The sequence below is a fragment of the Magnolia sinica genome, chromosome 8, assembly GCF_029962835.1.
Source record: "Magnolia sinica isolate HGM2019 chromosome 8, MsV1, whole genome shotgun sequence".
In the NCBI taxonomy this organism is placed as follows: Eukaryota; Viridiplantae; Streptophyta; class Magnoliopsida; order Magnoliales; family Magnoliaceae; genus Magnolia; species Magnolia sinica.
The window spans coordinates 90111968-90135044 of NC_080580.1; the positions used below are offsets into that span (position 1 = coordinate 90111968).

The 23077-nt window shown below is 39.9% G+C and overlaps 1 protein-coding gene across 1 annotated transcript; it reads left to right on the forward strand.

The window, feature by feature from the left end:
- Positions 1–1175: 1175 nt before the first annotated feature.
- LOC131253661 (V-type proton ATPase subunit E-like) lies at positions 1176–21231 on the forward strand. Its single transcript, XM_058254758.1, has 6 exons — positions 1176–1389; positions 8656–8756; positions 13845–14001; positions 14677–14873; positions 17510–17609; positions 21028–21231. The coding sequence occupies exons 1-6, from the start codon at positions 1288–1290 to the stop codon at positions 21061–21063; spliced, it is 693 nt and encodes a 230-aa protein (XP_058110741.1). The 5' UTR covers positions 1176–1287; the 3' UTR covers positions 21064–21231.
- Positions 21232–23077: the final 1846 nt, after the last annotated feature.

The following is a 23077-nucleotide window of genomic DNA, read 5'->3' on the forward strand; positions in this document are numbered from 1 at the left end:
TGGACCACACTAAAAAAAGCAATATGGGATTAAACATCTACCATTGAAACCCTTTTTGGGGTCACAGAAGTTTTGGATCAATATGAAATTTGTTTTCCTTCTTCATTCAGGTCTTTATGACTTAATGAACAGATCGGATGTAAAATAAACATAACGGTGGGCCCTACGAATTGTTTAACGGCGAAAATCATTATCTTCGCTGCTATTTGTGGTGTGTCCAGATGATCTATGGATGTGATTCATTTTTTTGAATAATTCTTTAAAATGATCTCTAAAAATTAATAAATAGTGTAGATATAATAAATACATCACTGTGGGGTCCATGTAACTTTGGTCTCCTATGAACCATTCATACAACTTAGAGCTCGACGAGCGTCAGTGCTCATCCTACGGCAGCTATATAGCTGGTGCGTGGTACACCAGCCAATCCGCTTCCCCCAAACAGGCCCTATACCACATGAGTTTTGAATGGTCATGATTATTGGATTGCTAAGTTAGCATAGGTTCTAAAGGGAGTAGTACCTCCACCATCACCTTGTTAGAGATATACAGTCTCATAAGTGAATCCGTGGAGTTTATTGTGATGTATATGTTTTATTCAAGCCGCCCATCTATTTTAATCATCAGCGTAAAAGGAAGCATAGTCAAAGACACCCCAGGAAGCGGTCGCTATTAAAAGCTTACACCACAATATTTTGAAATTTTCTTTGACGATGATATTCATGTTTTCCCTTTGTACAACTCCATGTGATCTTACCAACAGGTTAGATGATGGCAAATAAACATCACCTTAATTTTGGAAAATTTTCAAAGGTAGGAATTCAATTCCCTCTGCTTCTTGTGATGTGGTCCACTTGATTCTTCGGTATAAGTCCTCTTTGTACTCATGCCATAAAATGATCTGTCAAAGTGGATGAATGGTGTGGATAAAACATTTATATCACAGTGGACCCCACAGTTCCGCAGACAGTACTGTCCGTCTCTAACTAAGTCCTGGTTGGCCTTCCCCAATCCGCGCCCGTGAACATGAGGCAGCGTGCTTGATGGATGGACGGTGTGGATCTCATGAAAGTTTGATCCACGTGGCTTTCGGGGCACGAAGAGGTAAGCTAGCGCGGCTCTTACAAAATTCTTCCTCGTCGGTAGCCAATCAGCCATTAAAGGGGATAAAAATACAAAAAACGTATAACAGATACAGGGAAGAAAAAAAAAAGCAGAACAGAAAAAGCTGAAATTTCGTTTTTCTGAGAGAGGGAGAGAGAGAGACAGAGAGAAAGAGGAGTCAAAATGAACGACGCAGATGTATCTAAGCAGATCCAACAGATGGTCAGATTTATCCGACAGGAAGCAGAGGAGAAAGCCAACGAGATCCTAGTCTCTTCCGAAGAGGTACTTAAAACACCCTGTTTCTTTTTCTTTTTATTTCAATAAATATAAATATCTTTTTTAAATTTTTATACATATTTTTAAATGACATGCTGTTATGATTTTATTTTCTATATTTATTTCCAATTTTCCGAATATCTCTTTAATTCGATTTTTGTCTTTTTTAATATATAATTTTTTAATCTTCATTTCTTCTTTTTTCATTTTATTTATTTATATAAATAAAATTCGGGATTTTAATTACTGTATCTGGAGGCTGGATCCACTACAAATCTTTGTAGGTTAAGCTTAACCTACAACGCGATATGCGGGCCCACCGTGGTATTTGCATGAAATCTAATCCGTCCATCATGTGCGCCGCCTCAGATTTTCTGGGCATCCAACCGTTAGATCGATCCAAACTCAAGTGGGAGACACCACAAGGAACATCTGCGTTGGGTACGCCCACCATAAAAAGTCCCAGATTTTGAGTGGGGCCCACCGTGTATTTTATCTTCCATCCAATCTATTCAGAAGTTGCGCCCCACTAGGATGAATGGATGCTCCAAAAATAAAGCCATTCGAACACTAAGGTGGGCCACACCTCTTGATCTTAGAGTTTGTGTGGCCCACCTGAGTTTTGGATCTGCCTGATTTTGGGGAACTGAGGAGAACACATGAGTGCACGTGATGGGCGGGTTGGATGTCGTGCACAAATCACGGTGGGCCCCCCACATCTCGTTGTAGGTTTAGTTGATCCAGCCGCCTCTATCAAACCCACTAGTTTTTTTTTTTTCACATAGATTATTTTTTGTTTGTGTGTGTGTGTGTGTGCCCACTCTTATTTTATTTTATTTATTTGTTTTTAATCAAACCCATCTCCTACTTTATGTAATGAGTTGATTTTGTTTTTGGGGTTTTTTTAATAATATTTCATTTTTTATTGATAATGTTTTCATTTTTAATCGTTTTTATTTTATGTTTGTTTTGTTTTTTGTTGTCCTTGACACCATAGAAGCATTCCCTCATGATGCAAGTGGGGTGCATGGTTCAGTCATCCAGATCGTTGGTTCAATGGCCCCACCATGGATAGACCATCACTTAATAGAAGCTTAGAGTTGGGACCATCTAATCATTCAGTTGATGGCCTAGAAATTAAACTGTTAAGGGAAAAAGTTATGGCATTAGCCCACATTCACTGGTAAAAGAGACAAATGGGTGGCTGGGATGTCTTTCTGGGAGATTTTTGGGGTATGGTATATTCATTGTGGGACCTGTTATTATAAGAAGTCAAAATAAAAATGAAATTATTTGTCTGAATCTAATAAGCATTATTCTCTTCCTAATCAGCAAGATATTAATCCCATGGCTTCTCTCTTCAACTAAATAAATATTAAACTCCAGAGGTAGGCACGGAAAACTTGGGATCATAATACATTAAATCAATAGTTTGGACCATCAAACCATGGGCCCCACTTGTTAAAGGCCCGAGATATTATTCAAGAAGTGGCTGTTCTCAAAACGCTTTTGAATTGTGGTCACCTAGATTTAAAGGTGGGAGCTCGACTTGAAACCCAACTTGGTCGACTCGACTCAACTCATCTCCAAACCCACGAACTTGACTCAACTCATCTACAATTGTGCTGGATTGACCCAAAGACTCAAATGGGTCTTTAGTTCACTTGACTCAATTTGATATCTCATGACTTAATTAGATTTATTTAAAATGGGTTTTGCTAATTAATGCAGGAGCATTTTCACAACGGGCTCGAGTGGGGTGGCCCGTGGGATGCAGGGGCACACTCGGGGTAGATGGCCCGCATAACCCATGGATTTGGGGCCCGTGGAAGCGGGTGACTCGTGTGAGGCAGAGCCTATGGATTTAGGGCCGACGAGAGGGCGGAACCCATGGATTTGGGGCCCACGGAGAGGTTTCAGTAGAGGACCTAACCCATGGATTTGGGCCCTGGGCTTTGAGATAAAGGGATTAATTCGTCATGCTCTAAACAGTTCGAGCTTTTAGAGCAAGTGGTTAATTGTCCTGCATCAAATTGGTATCAGAGCGGGAGGTCTCATGTTCGAGACTCCTCACCGGGGGTGATTAATGCGGGGGCATTTTCACACCGGGCTCGAGTGGGGTGGCCTGTGGGATGCAGGGGCACACTCGGGGTGGGTGGCCTGCTTAACCCATGGATTTGGGGCCCGTGGAAGCGGGTGACTCGTGTGAGGCAGAGCCCATGGATTCGGGGCCCACGAGAGGGCGGAACCAATGGATTTGGGGCATACGGGGAGGTTTTTGCAGAGGACCTAACTCATGGATTTGGAGCCTGGGCTATGAGATAAAGGGATTAATTCACCATGCTCTAAACAATTTGAACTTTTAGAACAAGTGGTTAATTGTCCTGCATCACTAATGTCCCCACCTTTATGGGGAAACCTTTTGAATGGCATGTGAGATGTCCAATCATTGATCGGGACGGCTCATTCAATAGTACCAATGGAGCAAGCCATGGTACAAAAACCATCCCGATGGATAATTCTAACCCTCTGAATGGGGCCAATTTGTTACAACTGTCTATTGTTTACGAGCCATAAGTAATACAAAGTGGGATCTATTTCTAGTAGATGTTTCAAGATGATGATTGGAGCTATTTTATTCATATGCTCAATCTTGGCTGTCCATTTCCATGATATTTATCTGATACTTAGGATCATCCCATTGGCGTGATTTTTACACCATGGCTTGCTTCTAGTTGTTGAATGAATGAATGATTCAGATCGATGTTGGGTTACCCCATGTGCCATTTAAAAGCTTCGGGAATATTTATTTGACACTTAGGATCATCCAATTGGCGTGATTTTTATACCATGGTTTGCTTCTAGTTGTTGAATGAATGAATGGTTCAGATTGATGACGGGTCACCCCATGTGCCATTTAAAAGCTTCAGGAACACTGCCAAAATCCCCACGAAGATGGGGATGTTGGCAAAGCCCATTTAAAATAATTATGAATATGTAGAATAGTTATTGATTAAAAGAATATAAAATAGCAAAACTAATCAAATGTGCAGGCGTGTAGCCACGGGTATGGGTTTCAACTTTCAAGGGTTTGCTTCAATGGTGTAGGTTTTTAATGCAGGGGCATTTTCACACCGGGCTTGAGTGTGGTGTCCTGTGTGAGGCAGGGACACACTTGTGGTAGGCAGCCCGTGTGAAGCGGGTGGCTCGTGTGAGGCGAGACCCATGTGAAGTGGGGCCCACGAGAGGTGTTCGGCTAAGGGCCTGACCCATGTGAAGTGGGATCTGGGCAATGAGACAAAGGGATTGATTCGCCACGCTCTATCAGTTCAAGCTTTTAGAGAAAGTGGTTAGTTGTCCTGCATCAGTTTTGAGTTCAAAGATCACCAGTAATTTTTTAACTTCTATTAACCTATTAAACAGAGTAACTTAGCTCAATTCATATAGAGGCAACGAGTTAACTTGGTCAACTGAATGAGCCTTTTCACTTTGTGGCTGAGTCACGCTGACGAGCAAATTTACTAGTGACTCGACTCGTAATCTCATTGACTAGAGTTGACTCCGCCAAGTTTCGAGTCAAATTACCGAGTCTTGGAACTATGCACCTCTGACAGAAGGTTCTTACAATTAAGGGGCACTCTCAATAAGATTTTAATGCCCACTGTTCAGTTATCTTCATCATTTGTTTGTTACACCCCACTACGGATGGACCATGCCGTAAAAATGTCTTCAATGGGATAATCCAAACCTTTCAATTTGTGGCCTCAAAGTAAATGGTCAAGAAGAGAAATACAGATAAGGTCCATGTTCAACTGAAAAAGGGGCCTAAGGTTGGTGGCTAGAACGACAGAATGTTTCAATCTGGTAGACTTTCTGAGCATGGTACATCCATGGTGGGGCCTAATACAGGACTGAACTGGATCACTAAGACATGGGACCCACTGGGGTGAAATTGGAAACCCAAGTACACTAGGTGGAGGATCATATAGTTCCTCTTCTATAGGAGTCTTGGGTCATTTTCTACAAATATGCATTACCTAGGAAGATGTGGAGACCATGAACTCCGGGTCTAACAGTACGTTGGGCCTTCCTGCATGCCCATAGTGTATTTTCTTGGCCATTGTGGCTGTTGACATTAAACTGAGATGAATAATGCTCTGATGCATCAAGGCATGAATAATACTCTGATGCAGTCTATCCATACCATGGCATGGCATGTTGAACATAGGCAAATTTGTAAAATAAATAAATAAATAAATAAATAAATAAAGAAGAAGAAGAAGAAAGTAGCGCTATTGTTTTAGATGCATTATAGCGTCCTGATGCACCAACAACATACTAGTGAAACCCATGATCCAACACTCTAGACCATTGATCTGATGTGCCTCTCTGTGGATGGTTCATGCACCCCAAATCTCCCAAATTAGGAGATCCATTCCATTAAATCTTTGTGATGCATAACCACATCCAACCATTGAAATAGGGCTAAAGTGGATCCACTGTCTGCATAATGAACAGATCATGCCATCAGATCTGTCTGGAGTTTTGATCAATGGTTTTGAGTACCTTGTGTGTCTCATAACTGCAATCCAATGGCCCAAACATCATTAAGATCACATGGTGGACCCGCATGCGATCTCACACGTGAATCAAGCCTTTTTGTTTTTCTCTTTAATATAAGCTTTATTTTAAACATCAGCTAATGGGATTTTCTTTCTTTATTATATGGTTGTAAAGTGCCTATTTAGAGTCCAGACATGAACCAAAGAGATAGATGTGAGGTTATACTAACAAAGAAAAGCCTCTTCTTTTTTCTTTTTTTTTTTCTTTTTTCTTTTTTAACTTATTAAAGTTTTTTTTAAAAAAAAAAGCTTTTTTTTTTTTTTTTTCTTTTCCTAGTTCCAGCTATAGGGTTGGGGAGTAATTTTTGGAGTGAGATGCTTCTAACTATCTAGGGGTGGGACTCCTCTAGATGCCCACCTTCTTGTGGTGAGACTCCACAAGTAGCTAGCCTTTCCATATCTGTATTCCTTGTTTCTTCTATTTCCTTGGTTCCACAATGGTATACATTCCAAATATGTTTTTTTTTTTTTTTGCCTTTTCTTATAGAATACTGGTATTATTGAAGAGATTAAGGTGTTCTAAGTGACTGTTTAATCAGCTGAAGAGTTGGAAAATTGATTCAGTGGATACATTTGTGTAGTTGAACTTTTCTAAGGCTAAGATAGATCATCATCATCTAAATCTTATCCCAACTAATTGTGGTTGACTACACAAATCCTGTTCCACTGTTCCACTATATCTAGGGCCATATTCTGGGTTAAATCATGGGTCTCAAATCTTTTCTTGCTACTTTTACCCATGTCCTTTTCGGCCTTCCCCTTGCCCTTTTTGAGCTTCAACTTCTACCCACTCTCTCCTAACTACTGCAGTTCTTGGTTGGCCAAACCAACTAAGTCTACTTTCCCTTATCTTATTACTAATTGGTGCTACTCTTAAGTTCCTTCATACGCATTCATTTCCAATTCTATCCTTGCCTGGCCACTCATGCATCTCAACATCTGCATTTCATCTACACTCATTGTATGAACAATGTTGTTCCTTGACTGCCCAACATTCTGCCCAATAAAGCATGGCTGGTCCTATAGCTATCCATAAAATCTTCCCTTCATTATGCATTGATCACATAAAACTCCAGACACATTCTTCAAAAACTTCTAAGGATGAGGCATATCTGGACTACTAATTCCAGATTTGTTTCTCCATCACATTGGCCTGTTGTCCGGATATTTGTTGTAATTTTTTCTGGGCTGTCTATCACTCTATTGGTAGGACATTGATTGAATGGTTAGAATGTTGCAGTCCAGGAGATTTTTTAGGATCGCCACTAGACATGTTGTGATCAATGAGGACTTTGTAAACTAGGCTTGCGGCATGTGCAGCACAGAGAGAGAGAGTAGGGGAGGGAGAAACAGATAGCAGTGTGTGTATTATCGGTATTGTTACATGTATTGCTGGTTGGGGATAGGGAAATATGTATCGATATCGCCAATACTCGGAAAATGCATCACCGACTGAGGGAAACATTTGGGAAACATGGGTAAAGTGGTGAAATTTCTCAATAAAACTTCAAGAAATGCTAAAATATACATATTTGCATAATTAGGAATCAAATCATTGTCAAAAAGACATACATAATAGGTTTTCCTTTAATCAGGGCCTAAAAGCATGCAAAGCTGACTCAGGGAAACGTGGGGAAAATGGTAGAATTTCTCAATGATACTTCAACAAATACTAAATACACATAACTGCATATTTAGGAACCAAATAATAGCAAAAAAGATGTGTGTGTGTGTGTGTGTGTGTGTGTGTGTGTGTGTGTGTGTGTATATAAGTTTTGCTTTAATGGATGCCTAAAAGCATGTATTGCTGACTCAAGAAAACATTGGATCCATCCATGCATGCATTCACATACATACATCCAAACACACATGCTTGATCCATACAACCATCCAACCATCCATGCATGCATGCATACATACATACAACGACACATACATATATACACACATACACATGCATATATACACACATGCATACATTCCATGCATGCATGCATACTATGACACATACATATATACACACATGCATACATTCCATCCATGCATGCATGCATCCATCCCATCCATCCATCCATCCATGCATGCATGCATCCCATCGATCGATCCATCCATCCATCCATGCATGCATGCATACATTCATCCGTCCATCCATCCATCCATACATCCATCCATCCATGCATGCATACATATACACGCATACATGCATCTCATCATACAACCATGTACTCAAAATATCCAAGCTTTTCATCACCCAAGCTTTCTTCCCTCCCCATGACTAATTGCAAGGGCAAAAATATCCAAAAGCTGCTCATGTTATATATGGCATAGATGATGAGCTGTTTATGAAGTATTCGCAATCTATGATTGCATAAAGGGCATCATACTTTTTGAAGGGTGTAAATTCACTTCAATTGTAGTGTAGGCATTAGAACATATGATGGAATTCCTATGAATTGACCCTTCAAAAAAAAATCCTACAAAATCATCCCTTTAAAAAAATCTACAGAATCGTCCTACATGATTATATATGCGAAAATATATTTTCTTTTGGAAGTAAAACATTTTAGTGGCCTTCTATTTCGTGCAAATGCTGATTGAGTAAACCAGATAATATGTGCAGATTTTGTTGCTAATCTTTGTCTCTTCGCAGGAGTTCAACATTGAGAAATTGCAACTGGTTGAAGCCGAAAAGCGAAAGATTCGACAAGAGTACGAACGCAAGGAAAAACAAGTTGAAGTTCGCAAGAAGATGTAAGCTATACAGTGTCTCTCTTTAGTACCAAAATAGCAACTGTTACATCAGTAACTCGTGAAATTGCATGGATAGTCTAAAATGACACCACACGCTATGTGCAGAAGCTTGGCGGAGCTTAGAGTTATGGTTAAAGGACCACTTAAAAATATGCGCCAATTAAAAGCAATTAACACTTAGGCTTTTAAGCCAAGTGGGTCCAAGTACATAGATTACAAATAATACAATTATATGAGCAACTAATCTATGTAAGATAGATATATCAAGTATGTGCAATTGAATTAAACAATAAGCATACAATCTATTCATGCATTCATATACAACAATTCAACTTACAAGCATAAATAGAAATGTGCACAAATCACAATGGCAAACACAAGGACATATAGTGATTCGGCTAATTGTTACTCCACTCCCGGTGGACGCACTCTTCTCGAGTGTACCGGATTTCACTATCTCGAAGGTTTCCAATAAGGTCACCTCTAACATTTACACATGTATACTCCCACTGGAGGCCTACACAAGGTCTTACAAACGTACACTCCCGAAGAGGCCTACACATGGACTTTATACACGTACACTCCCCTCGGAGGCATACACAAGGTCTTACAAACGTACACTCCTGCAGAGACCTCCACATGGACTTTACACACATACACTCCTGTCGGGGGCATACATAAGGACTTAATCAAGTTTAGTTTTCAAACACTATACTCAATCCTACATGAGGAAATAATATACTTGGGCGCTAACAAAAGCCCTTGGTTGGATTGAGTCCCGTTGTTGCGCCTTCATAGAGATGCTTCCTCAACTGTGAATATGCTTTTCTTGTGCTCCCCCAATCTTTGAAGTCTATCTTCTTCCGCTTCTTTGAATCGGCTACCGGCAACGATTCACCTATCGAAATGCCAAGGTAATGGGAGAAAGGTTGAATCTCCTACAACTATGGGATGGTTGATTCCAATTGGGGATTCACCTAGATGGGCATTCTAAAGAGTATTTAGACAAAAGGATTTACTTATGGGTGTGGCGTATAATCTCTAGAGAATGCAAGATACAATGTTCTTCATCAAATGAAGCTTAGAATGCTCATTAGAATGATTAATCACAATGAAAGAGGCGTGATTCTCTTTGGGATAGAGCGGGCCTAGGATGTGTGAGAATGCTTGGGGTACACTAGGGTCTCTAAAGCACTAAATTTCATCATCTATACAAAGATCCAGTTGCAAATTATATGGAGAAATAGCTCCAATGGATCTATAACGGCTAGTCCATCAATTGATTGATCGAACTCATGATTTACCAGTAAAGCTCGCTGGACGCTTTTAGCCATTTTCAATTGATCGACCAATCAAACCTTTAATTAGTCAAGTCCGATCGATGAACCTATCGATTCAATCGACAGTGCACATATTTCTGCTATTTAGGGTATTTAATTTACAACAACTTTGAACCTCTTTTAAACCTATCTTAACATGTTCATTTAGGGTTTAAGGCTTGGGATAGATGAATCAAATGTTTACCTATGGAATGAAACATTTAGAGGTAGGTTATTTTGGAACTTAAGGGGTTTAAGGCTAAGATTACCAAGGCTCGTCACTTTTACTTGTGTCTTCAAGCATTGATGCTTCAAGTCTTTAAGGTCTTCTTATGGAAACTCAACCGACTCAAGACTGCCTAGCTTACGTCATTGACAAAACAAGGTACTAACAATTCGGCTATCTCAAAAAACAAAAACTCAATTCAGTACTTAAATTGCTTTACCAAGCAATAAAGAATCTAACTGGAGTTCCCAAACATGAAATAACTTTTAAAAAATCATAATACAACATATGCTTTTTAAATTCAATGCATCAAAATTGACTATTTGTCCAATTAATCATCCAAAAGGTGGGAACATGGTAATCCCTAATGTGTGTATTCTTTGCTTGAAAACAAGGAGTTGGTTCAACATCTTTTACACACTGATTTTTCAAAGATGTATGGAAAATATTCTTTGGATCTTTCTTTTAGGACTGTTGGTGGTGCCAGGTTGGATTCAAGATATCTTTAAGGGGTGGCATAATGTTCTGATGGGGAAAAAGGAAAGAGGACGCTTGGGCATCTCGCCTTTTTGGCGGGATCATGGTTGATATGGAAGGAATGTAACAGTAGAACTTTTTGCAGTGTTTTAAATTTGAAAAGAGGTTACCTTGCAAAAGGCTCAGTGTAGATTCATCAGATGGTTAATGGGGCTCAAAATCTATCAGGGTCAAAGTGGGGAGGAGTTTTTGGGGGTAGCCTGGGCAATGTTTTGTAAGATGATTCGTCATCATCTAGGTTGCATGTTTCACCCTCTTGGCCTTTCCCCCCCTCTTTTTAGAAAGTTTTTTGTTGCCATAAAAAGATTAATTTACAGTTCTTTTTTTATGCAACAGGGATTTTGACCTTTGAGGAGTCGAGCTTGAATTTCAATTTCTTAAACGTTGGTAAGATGAGGGATGGATGGGGTTTGGGTACAGGAGAAAGAAAACGTGTGCGAGTAGAGAAAGAAAAGGTATGCAGGAAAGTGGTTGAGTAATACAAAAATTTGTTGTTAGATGAGGGATGGTTAAGACTAAAGTTAGATGATCAGAATTTTCCAAGCATTCCCATTGATGGTTCTATGGGCACTTGAGAAGCCATTTTTGGAGTCGGAAATCAAGGCGACAATGGAGTCTTTGGGGAGGGATAAAGCCCCGGGCCCGGATGGGTTCCCATTGGCGTTCTTTCAGGGTTTTTGGGAGGTCATAAACAAGGATATATTGTTTTTTTTTTTTAAGAGTTCCATGAAATGGGGCAGATTTCAAAGGAAATGAGGGCTTCTTTTTTTGTCATAATTTGAAAGGTGTTAGGTGCCGAGAATGTAAAAGATTTTCTCCCCATTAGCTTGATTGCAATCCATACAAGATTCTTGCTAAGGTCTTAGCTTTGAGATTCTGACTGGTTCTTGCAGGGATCATTTCAAAAATTAAGGAGCTTTTGTTCAAGGTTACCAGATTTTGGATCGTGCTTTGCTAGCTCACAAATGTATTGATTCCAGACATGAGGGGGCAAAAGGTATAGTGTATAAGCTGGATATTGAAAAGGCTTATAATCACGTTGATTAGAAGTTCTTGAACTATGTGATCGATCGGTTTGGGTGTGAAAGTAAACGGAGGGGATAGATTAAGGAGTGCATTAGCTCAGGTAGATTCTCGGGGTGTGTTTGGATTGTGGTAGTTTACAACATTGTATGGAATGTTTATCATCATTATTTTTTTAATCGCTTTTAGCATTGTATGGAATGTTTATCATCATTATTTTTGAAATCGCATTTGGATAGCCGTAGTTTTAAGAGGTACTATGACCGAAAATTTTGAAACCCAACAGCACCCATCCCCTCCCCCCCCCCCCCCCGCCCTCCTCTCTTTCTCTCTCTGTTTAAAAAATCTATGCATTTTCATATATTTCTTGATTTCAATCGCTTCATTTGGTGCTGAAATTCTCCGAAATCTGAATTCATGCATTTTCATATCTTTCTTGATTTCAATCGCTTCATCTGTTGCTGAAATTCTCTGAAATCTGACTCCCGTTTGAAGTCTCTGAGCTGATGCTATAGCTGATTGGAAATGTTTCTATTGATTTGATCTTTCATTTTTTCCCATTTTCTTTCAATCTTTCTCAACTAGAAACCCAAATCTCTTGGTTCCCTGTTTCATACCATGCCATTTCAGTATCTGTTTTGATGGTTTTAGCTGCTCCCCCAGTGTTTTGTCCTTTTTCTCCTTTTGAAATTGAAATCGGACGGTTGGATTTGAAGATCCATTCGAGGTATTCAGTAACAGTAATGGTGACCATAACGGCCACCACCATTACCTTTATGATACAGGTTGAACGGCTGTTACAGTCTCTCGGGAAAAAAAAACTAAAAAAAACTTTAAAAAAACCTGTATCAGCCCCATAATGGACCGTTACGGCCTTTACAAGGGCTGTAACAGCCGTTATTTCCCCATAACATGTAACAATTGCCACCATTACCTTTACACAACATCCTTTATGGCCCTGTAACAGCCATTACGGCACACCATAGATCCGTTTAGTTCTTAATCATTTCCTATAGCTAACACTGAGAACTGGTGGAAGGAAAGGTACACATCTAGTAGATGTTTTCTCAAGATGAGGAGAAGTACACCATTTTCTCCATTCTTGCTAGTTCCTCTCTAGTACTTGCAAATGAATATGTGGTTAAATGAGCACATCTGGCCAAGTTTTGGACATCAAATCATAAGGTTGGCCTCACGGTGTGGATGGTATAGATCAGAACTCAGGCCGATATGGTCATTAGGTGGGCCATGCATGCGTTACAAAATTGGACAGTGGAATATGAATTTGGAGCACCATATCTATTTACAATGTATTTGAGCCTGAATACAATTTTAATCCAAACAGCACATTAGCCTAAGTACACTGATTTACCACTATCAACAATTGTCATACAAACACTGACCTTGTTGATCAAATTTCCTCTATGGCAGGAGACAAACCCTGGAATCAGTAATCATTGCAGTGTCTGAAAGTATTAGAATTCTGCTATGTTTGGATTGCAAGGAATCCAATGCGTAGATGTAGAAATTGTAATGATAATGCATGATTATTTCTATTTTACTATTGGAAATAGGATTCCAAATTTAGGGGTCTTGTTTGGATAGCAAGTGGAAATCCCCAACTAATTAAACAGCTGTCATCTTGTTTCTTGCACAAAAGAGTCATGATTATGTTGTGGAATCCATCTATCCCAACCACTATTGCTGTCTTATCAAGGGAATCTTGGCAAAAGGGATTCCAAGACATTTCCAACATGGCAGAAAAGGATTCTTTAATCATTAGAGAATTGGTTTCTTTTGCCATGGAATTCTTTTATCCTAACTGGCCCTTATGTTAAAAGGATTTATGGTTTTATGAGGACTGCCAATGGTTGGATTCCTTTGGTTTAGGCATGTTATTGTCTTCCTTATAGTGTTCTTCTAGTTTTGTTTAATTTTCGGTGTGCATTTCTACTACCATCATCTGACTAACTTGCTTTGCAGCGAGTATTCGATGCAGCTAAATGCATCCCGCCTTAAAGTTTTGCAAGCCCAAGATGATCTCGTGAACATGATGAAGGATTCTGCAGGCAAGGAGCTTCTGAAGGTTTCTCAAGACAACAATGCTTATGGGAAGCTTCTCAAGGGTTTGATTGTTCAGGTAGTTTATAGTTATGTGATTCAATGCTTCGAAACTTTAGGCAAACTCAGACTAGTTTCCTCTTGAGTCAACTCAATTGAGTATTTGACACGCATGAAGAAAGTTTCTGGCTATCTAACCAGATTCTTTCAAGTTATTTGAGATCTTGATTGAGATTTCCAAGATTTTGAGCCAGTTCGAGCAGAATGAGAATGTGGTGATAATGATGGGTTGTTCCATTATCATTACATTCTCATATTGGGATCTTTTTTTGCAGATAGGAGTGCTTAATGCATCCCGCCATCCACATTTGGCCAGATATACCACACTGCTCCACCTCAGCAAAATGTCCCTTTTAAATTCTCTTTCTGAACTGCATTTGTAGACGCCCTTACAAGAGTTAGATCAGAACCCACCCTGCGGTTTCTTCTTTTTCTTTTTCTTTTTTTTCTTTTTTTCTAAAGAGTGACTTACTACCACTCCATTGATGTTTGCATGTTTGAAAATATATTCTCTTCTGAGCCTATGTTACTTTATTAGTCAAGGTGGTTTCAGCCATCTTACGAACAGATCGTGACTCTCTGCAGTGTTTTTCTTTTCTTCATCACCCCCACCCCCCCGCCCCCCCTGTTAACTAGCACAAATTTCCAAACATGGCAATTTAATGGCTGACATCCATTTCTTGCAACTTTCCAGGGTCTGCTACGGCTGAAAGAGCCATCAGTATTGTTGCGCTGCAGAGAGGCTGACAGGGGACTCGTGGAGTCTGTTTTGGAAGCAGCAAAGAAAGAGTATGCGGAGAAAGCAAAAGTTCATTCACCTAAAGTTACCGTTGACCACTCTGTATACCTTCCTCCTCCTCCAAGCCATCATGATACCCATGGTCGTTTCTGGTAATTTTTTTAAACCTATGGAAGTTAGCAGATCAACTTCAAAAGTTTTACACCCTGCTAAAAAATAAATAGAGATTTTCAATGAAAAACATCAGATTTCCTGAATAGCCATAAATTCCTAGAATCTGAACAAGCTCCTTGAAATTGGCAAAATAAACTTGGTTCCTTTCATTCATTCCTGGCATGCGCACAACAGCATACAATTCTTATCTTGTTATATTCTACCGTTTATACTCTAAAACTTCAAAGTTCAGCTTGCCCGAGTTTATGGAAAAGTAAGCCAACTCTATAAAAGAACTCGTAGCAGATCACCAGCTTCATCTGATGTTTTATCAAGTCATTTGGAGTGTGGACACGATGAGAACATAGAATCCTTTACCCAAGGAAATCCAGTGTACTTGGGTTCTCAGTTTTTACAAGTAGAACCTATGGTTCACTGACCCAGACCATGCCCCAAAAATCTCCTCGATGGGGCAATCCTATCTTTACATTTTGTTGCCTACAAATAGACAGCTATGAAGAGCAATACACCAATTGGGGAGATTTTTGGGGTATTGCATATCCTTTGTTTGAAGATAGAGACCAATGGTCTATTTCTCAACCATGCTTCATGTTTTTCTGAACCGAAAATGACAGTGCACTGTGCCTACTCTTGGCTTGAGAACGATAGACTTATCTGGACTCAAGATATAGTCCAGCACAATGTTTTAAATTTCGTTATTGCGTAATGTATTGCACCATTGGGATACAGATAAATATCGGTTATCGCATGGGATGTATCGGTTGTATCGCGTAATGTATCGCTATTGTTGGAAATTGATCGAATTTTTCAATGAAACTTCAGGGATTGTTGAAAAAGACATCAATACACACTAAGAAATCAAAACATTACAAACAAAAAAAAAAAGTACACATAATAGGAGTTATCTTTGTATGGGGTCCTAGTATATATGCTTTTCAACTAAACTGATGCAAGTATATTCAAAGTTTATTCATATAATTTATAAACGTAAGAAGACATGTATGGAAACACAAGCAATACATTGAAAAGCAAAAGAAGAATCACTATATCAGGTTACATACATGTTTAATTTTTTGTTTGAATACAAAGATTGCTAGATTTGTGAGAAATTGAAAAGTTTTGAATTTTCTCAAATTTCCGCAACTTGACCCATCTCCCCCAAATCTTGAAATCGAAATTCCAAATCCATGATTTTTCATGGAAAACATAAATAATCATAAATTTGTAATCATTTGACACTGGTTTAAAGTGATTTACAACAAAAACATAGATTGAAAATTAAAATGCTCACTGGATCAAATAGGTGGGATTTATCGGCACTACCTATGTATTTCATATCACACAGGTGGAATACAAGATATATTGTGGGATATATCGGCTGATATCGTCGATATTTAAAACATTGGTCCAGCAGCCAACCCAAGTCAAGTTGGAAGAATGTTGAGTTGGTAGGTGACTCAAGTCTCCCCAGATTATTATTATTTTTTTAAATGAGGAAGTACATGGGGTAGTACTGCTTTGCCTACTGTCCAAGTCATTTATCCTAGTGAGTTGGATCTGGATTCAAGCCCTCAAACCGTCCTGTCCTTTTTTACTGCCATACCCTGAACAGGTTTCTTAATTCTTATACGTCATCATTCTATGAACCTTTTTTTTTTTTTTTTTGAGAGAGAGAGAGAGAAGAAAATTTCATTTAATTGGAAAAGGGAAACAGATTTCCAAACAGCAAGAAAGGGCGAGAAGTCCCAAGAACAGCTAAAGAGCCCAAGGGATCATTAGACCCTGATTCCATAAGAGGCTGAACAAGAAGTGCCTCCCCAGAACCATGGTTGCATCGTCTCCTACTTACGCCACCGCTCTCGCTGAGGAACCTTGTAGACCTGTGGCTGTAACATTTTGAGTCCCAAAATAGCTTCTACTTTTGCTTGAAGCTGTCGATGGGTGGGGCCTGGGCCGAGAATTGTTTTGAGTTGGCCCAGCCTGACTAGTTCAAACCAAAGCCAGCCCATTGACAACCAATACTGTTGTTGCTAAGCTGGCTTCTACAAGGATGTTTGCTTATGGTAATACAAAAGGCATATGTTTGGACTTCCCTTTGATCTCCCAGGGTTAAAAGGTCACTCTTCAGGATATCCAAAACCCCCAACCAGCTTAGAACTTTGAGATGGAAGTGAAATTGTGCATTTGCACTTTCCAAAGTACCTATGGCTCACAAGCATGCAAGATCCAAGCTGCTCAGCAGGAGGGCATTCAAGGTCATACCTGTGCAAGCCCAAACATAAGGCTCGTCATTTCTTGGCCTACCTGATGAGTGGACAGGCCTATTTTGGGCCACGGCATCTACATGGTAGGGCTTTCAGCTTAGATATCACACACTAGTGCCACATTTGCACCTGTGACCCATGAGTCCCTTGGAAAGTGTACTTTGGTGAGTTTACTTGTCAGAGCTCTAGAACTTGTAGCATGAAGCAAAAATGTTTAACCCCAACGGATTTTATTTTTTTTACTTTTTCCCTGCTTGCTATGGTCGCTTATTTCATGATTTCATGGCATGTGCTTTCATGTTTCATGGACAGTAACATTGCCTTTTCATATTTTTCCAAATATTCAACAGCTCAGGAGGGGTCGTGTTAGCTTCTCAAGATGGGAAGATTGTCTTCGAGAATACACTGGATGCTAGATTGGAGGTCATTTTCCGACAGAAACTGCCCGAGGTATGTCCAAACGCACTAGGATTGTTAATCTTAGAGAGGTTTTGTGCAACACTCAGGCCAAAAGTTTGCAGAGCACCATTGAGGATTTCATTTTCTACAAGTAAGCCCCATGGTCTACTGATCCAAACCGTTGATATTTTGGACCCCACTATGTATGGCCCATCCACCAAAAATCACCAGTTTGGAAGAATCCTAACCCTTCAATAGGTGCCAAACAAATAGACCATTGGTGAAGAAAATTCAGCAAAAGAACACATTCAACTGGAAGAAGGCCAGGTAAGGATATTTTGGTTACATACCATCCACTATCATATCAGCTGTTTGGATCAGAGTCCACTGTACAAACTGAAAACCTGAAAATTGCTGTACAAACTTTCCACCTCACATTGTATCATGCATCAATCTTATAACCCAGTCTCACAAAATTTTAGTAACATTTTCCTTTCTTCATAGTGGTTCACTCATAAAGGTTATGCTCTCCCTGTTATCATCTTCTGTACTCATGTGAACTTGTATTTATATAATGGAGTTCTGCTAAGCGCACATGCATGTGCATTAAAGCTCATGTGCCGGCATGGCACATACGTACAAGATCTAATCTATCCACGAGGTTGGTCCGACCTTTAATGTTTTCCCAAAAATAAATCTGGTCCAATCAGCATATGTGCAACAACATTGGAAACTGGTGGATGTGTTAGAAACAGCCAAGTTTTTCAGAGCCATACATTGCTTTGCACGCTGTGGCCCACCTTCAGTGCATCAACTTGATTCTTGGGTTAGGGCTATCTTGGACCTATCATGCCATGCTAGCACATGTATGACATGTACGTGAGCTTTATTACACATACGTTCACTTAGCAAAGATTAGATGTTGATATATATATATTTCAAGAGCCTGCTAAGCCCACATACATTTCTATTCATTGTCTGACATGGCCTGTGCAGCAGAAATCCAGATCATGCATCTGATGGGTGCCCTGTGCGGATGAACTTGGTCCATAAACAAGGCTGGTCCAATTATCCGGTGGGCCACACATATGCGTTCAATGTAGGCCATTGGAAATATTTTCACTGTCCAGTGTTCAACGTGTGGCCCATCAAACAAGTTGGCCAAAGTGATTTTTGTCAGCGCATCTAGACAAGGGTCCTGGCCGATGAAAATGCTTGGACATCTGCTGACATGTGGCCAAGACAGAGGTGTGGCTGAGCCTAGCAAGCCTTCCCTTTCAATGACATTATATGAACATTATGGAAATGCTAGTAAATCAGGTTTTCCAAGGTTTAGGGCTATTGGTTCAAAACCCAAACTCACCCTAATAGCACTCCTGTTTTCAATAATTCTTCATACCACCACACTGTTATTTATGTCTTTCAACGTCATTTGCGGATTAGGAGAATGGGGAACGATCGCATACGTTCGAACGTATGTGAGTTCCCATATGGTTGAGCTGTGTGGGACCCACCATAATGTGTTTGTGCCATCCAACCTGTCCATCAGATGTGTCCACCCATGTTAGGCCAAGATCCCAAAAAGTTGCCTAATTTAGAAATGAGGTGGGCCACCACAACGCGATCAATGGGGAGGGGTATACACCCACCAAAGAAACCTCCAGGTTTTGTGGGGCCCAACTTGTTGTCTGCATGCCATCCAACCCAGTCATCATAGTGCCCCACCAGGATGAAGGGACACCAAAATTCAGGCAATGCCATGCCTCAAGTGGGCCACACACATGAATTTAAAGGTTTTGTGCATGATCTTACATTGCTCCCTCTGATTAACCGCCCAGGTTTTAGATCAGCCTGATTTTTGGGCTGTATGGTGAACATGAGACATAAGACCTGATGTTATGGTTCAGATCTTGCACGCATAAGGGTGAACCCCACAGAATTTCAACCACATGGGAACTCACAATGTGTTTGAATGTTCAATCACTCTCCTATGATAACTGTTGTAATAGTTGCTACCAATGTTCGAAATATCGGTATCGCGTTGTATCGCACCTTTGGGATACAGATATGTATTGGTTATCCCATGGGATATATCGGTTCTCTCGCGTAATGTATCATTGTTGTTGGAAACCTGGGGAAATTGGTCGATTTTTTCAATGAAACTTCAGTGATTGTTAAAAAACACATCAACACACTTATAAATCAAAACATTACAAAATATATGTGCACATAATAGGTTTTCTTTGTATGGGGTCCTAATCTATTCGTTGTCTAACTGAATTGATGCAAGTTTATTCAAAGTTCATTCATATAATTTATAAATATAAGAAGACGTGTGGAAACACAACCAATACATTCAAAAGCAAAAGAAGAATCACTAGATTAGTTTACATACATGTTTGATTTTATGTTTGAACATAAGGATTGCAACCGATTTGCGACCAAGTGGGAAATTTTGATTTTTTCAACTTTCCGCAACTCGGCCTATCTCCTCCAAATCTCAAAATTGAAGCTCCCAATCCATGTATTTGTAACAATTTGACGATAATTTAACATGATTTACTGAAGGGAAAAAAAAAAAAAAGAACGATCGAAAATTGAAAATGCTCACCGAATCGAACATGTGAGATATATCGCACTACTTGCGAGTTTCGTATCGCACGGTTGGGATACAAGATATATCATGGGATATATCGGCCAATATCATCGATATTTAAAACATTGGTTGCTACTACAGCAATGGTCATAAATCTACCATTATCTAATACCAATGTTTTGAAACCCAAGACCTAATGGTTGGATCAGCGCCAGCTACCAAAATGGGTAGGGTCAGTAAAAAACTAGTTTTTCTTTTCTTTTCTTTTCTTTTCTTTCTATTTTTTTTTTTGGCAAAAACCCTGTTCCAACCGTCCAGGTCAGATGGTCCAGCCATCCTGGTCAACCAGTCAAACAATTGTTTTGATCATTTTATTCATTTATTATGTCATGATAAATCTGGGATCAGACCAATTGAACTGAATCATCATCAAAAACCAATCAAGGGACCGGTTGTTGATGATTTTTTTTTTTTTTTTTTTAAAAACAACCTGACTACTGCCTCTGTTATTTTCCTTGGAAAAATCCATTTTTTAAGAGCTGTTATCTAATGCATGGGCAGATGGTTTACACTGACTTCAGACTTCAAGCTTGAACAAGTGGGACCCATGGTTTGGGATCAAAACTTTGGTATTTTAGGCCCCACTTTGGATAGCCTATGCACCGAAATCTCCCCGTTGAAAATATCCTAACTCTTCTTTTTAAGTGGCAAATAAATACAAGTTAAGGAAATGCAGTAATAACCAATATTCGACCCCTAACAACAACTTATCTTACGGTCGATGCAAAATGTCTGCTACTGACCCTTGTTTTTTTGGTAGCCGTTGGAGTTATCTGATTGTTCCCATATTGATCTTATTGTTCTTTGGTGCAGATCCGAAAACGTCTTTATGAAAATACGGCCGCATGATCAGATCATTGTCCTCTCAATTCACAATAAGATACCAGGTTTTTCTTCTTGCCGGTCTACAATGTTTATGTTGCTTTGAAACCTCTCAAAGAGCTTCTAATAACTGAGAGATGACCAAGTGTTAGAGATTACAGTTTTTTTCTAATAACAACTTATCTATTGTGGAGAGCACGAAAGAGCACAAGACCATAGTTCAAAAACTCATTGAGTCGACACAAAGCTCAGCTGAGTTAACTTGCCATGTTAAGTTGGTTTTTAAATAAAAAGGAAATCGAGGGAGGCGGGATTTGAATTCACAACAACCTCAGTGCTTCAGAGAACAGCATCTACCAGCAGGCTACGAGCTTTTGTGGCTTTCGTAATCTTACTTGTGGTCTACTTGCGAGCATGGCATGTGAGTGATCTAGCGCATTCATCTGGTATGTGGCATGGGATGCGACTTTCCTGTAATCAGGAGTTAGCTTTGTGGGCCCCACTACAATGTTTGTGTAAGTATCGCATCGGGCTCAGGAAGGTTTCAATGGTGGTCGTTCCTGCCTCCACTATTTCATGTGGTGTGGCCTACTTGAGTCTTAAAATGAGCTGGCAACGTGTCAAGCATGTTCTTGTTGTGTGGCCCACTTGAGGTTTGGGTCTCCCTCATGTTTGAGCTTATATCCAAAAATGAGCTGGTAAAATAGATGAATGGCAGGTGTGGTGGGCCCCACAGAGCTAGGGATTACAGGGGATTCCCGGAACCCCCAGTTATATGCCAGTCGGATTCTGTGCCATGTCCTTTGTGGTCAGGCTGAACTGTCTGCAGGCAACGTGTGTCAAAGGAATCAGTAATCAGAATGTATTGGCAGATAGTCCGAATTCAATGTACAAGTGTGGCCCACCTGCTTAGAAAATTAGCCTTTTGGGGGCCATGTAAATGCACGGTGGGGAGGTGCACACATGCTGTGATGGCATGTGCACTGCGAGTAGGAACCCTTTGGATGATTCTTGCCCAACCCATATTGTCCCAATGTGATTGGGCTAGGTCTCTGTCTTTGATGATTGGCTACGTTGAATCCATTAATACTTCCAATACTTCCAAGGTTGGATTTGGAAGAAGTTGAGATTGAAAATATCCAAATTGACTGGGCCATGGTTTCAGTTTCGATGGCAAGCATGTTCGGGCATTCGATCAACAAATAGTCTATATCTGGGTACGCCACTGAATTGCAATAATCAGTCTAACACTTTGGAATATAATCCCCTGATATAAATGCTAAGGTAAGCAACTATATGTAGAGTTGTACACGAATCGGTTTTGCTGGGTTAGCTTCCTAGACTCAACTCAGAAAAGCTCGACTCGAAACTGGATATGGACCGAGTCAAGCAGGTTTTTGGAGCTCGAAAAATATTTCTTGCCGAGTTCGAGCTTGCCCAAGCATGACTTGACTTTGCTCGAACCCTGACTCGAATCGGTTTGGTGGTTTGGTGATTTGGTCATCTTGATTTTGATGCTGCTCGCCAAGCATTTGATGAAATGCCTCAATGAAATGTTGTTTCTTGGATTGTTCTCATATCAGGTATTCTTGAAATAGGTATTTGAATGAAGATTAAAGAAACAAATTCCTAAATATAAAATAAATTTATTAAAATAAAAAATAAAAAAACAAACAAACAAACTTTGCATCGGAGGATTGTCCTCGTATTTTTATCTTGATGCCATTCATCGAGTATTTGGTGAAATGCCTACAAAGTGCTCTTACTTATTTACATTGGAAGTGTGGGAGATTGAAGATGCAATTTGCGTTTGAAAAAATGTCACACAAGCTTGAACTCGGCTTGAGCTTGCCCAAGCTGCTGACCGAACCAAGCCAAGCTAGCTATTTAGGCTTGAGGACCGAGCCGAGCCGAGTTGTGCCAAGCTTGACTTAGTTCAACTCATGTACAACTCTAACCACATGGTTGTAAAACATACTAGGTCGACTTGAAACTTGGCCAGGCCAACTTGATTCAGCAAGATTTCGAGCCAGAGTTGTCT

What these genes read in the sequence shown, in the direction of transcription:
- LOC131253661 (XM_058254758.1), top strand. Translation starts at nt 1,288, where the DNA reads ATGAACGACGCAGATGTATCTAAGCAGATCCAACAGATGGTCAGATTT. An exon ending in TCCTAGTCTCTTCCGAAGAG is followed by an intron (nt 1,390 to 8,655) that starts GTACTTAAAACA and finishes GTCTCTTCGCAG; the next exon opens with GAGTTCAACATTGAGAAATT. An exon ending in TCAAGGGTTTGATTGTTCAG is followed by an intron (nt 14,002 to 14,676) that starts GTAGTTTATAGT and finishes GCAACTTTCCAG; the next exon opens with GGTCTGCTACGGCTGAAAGA.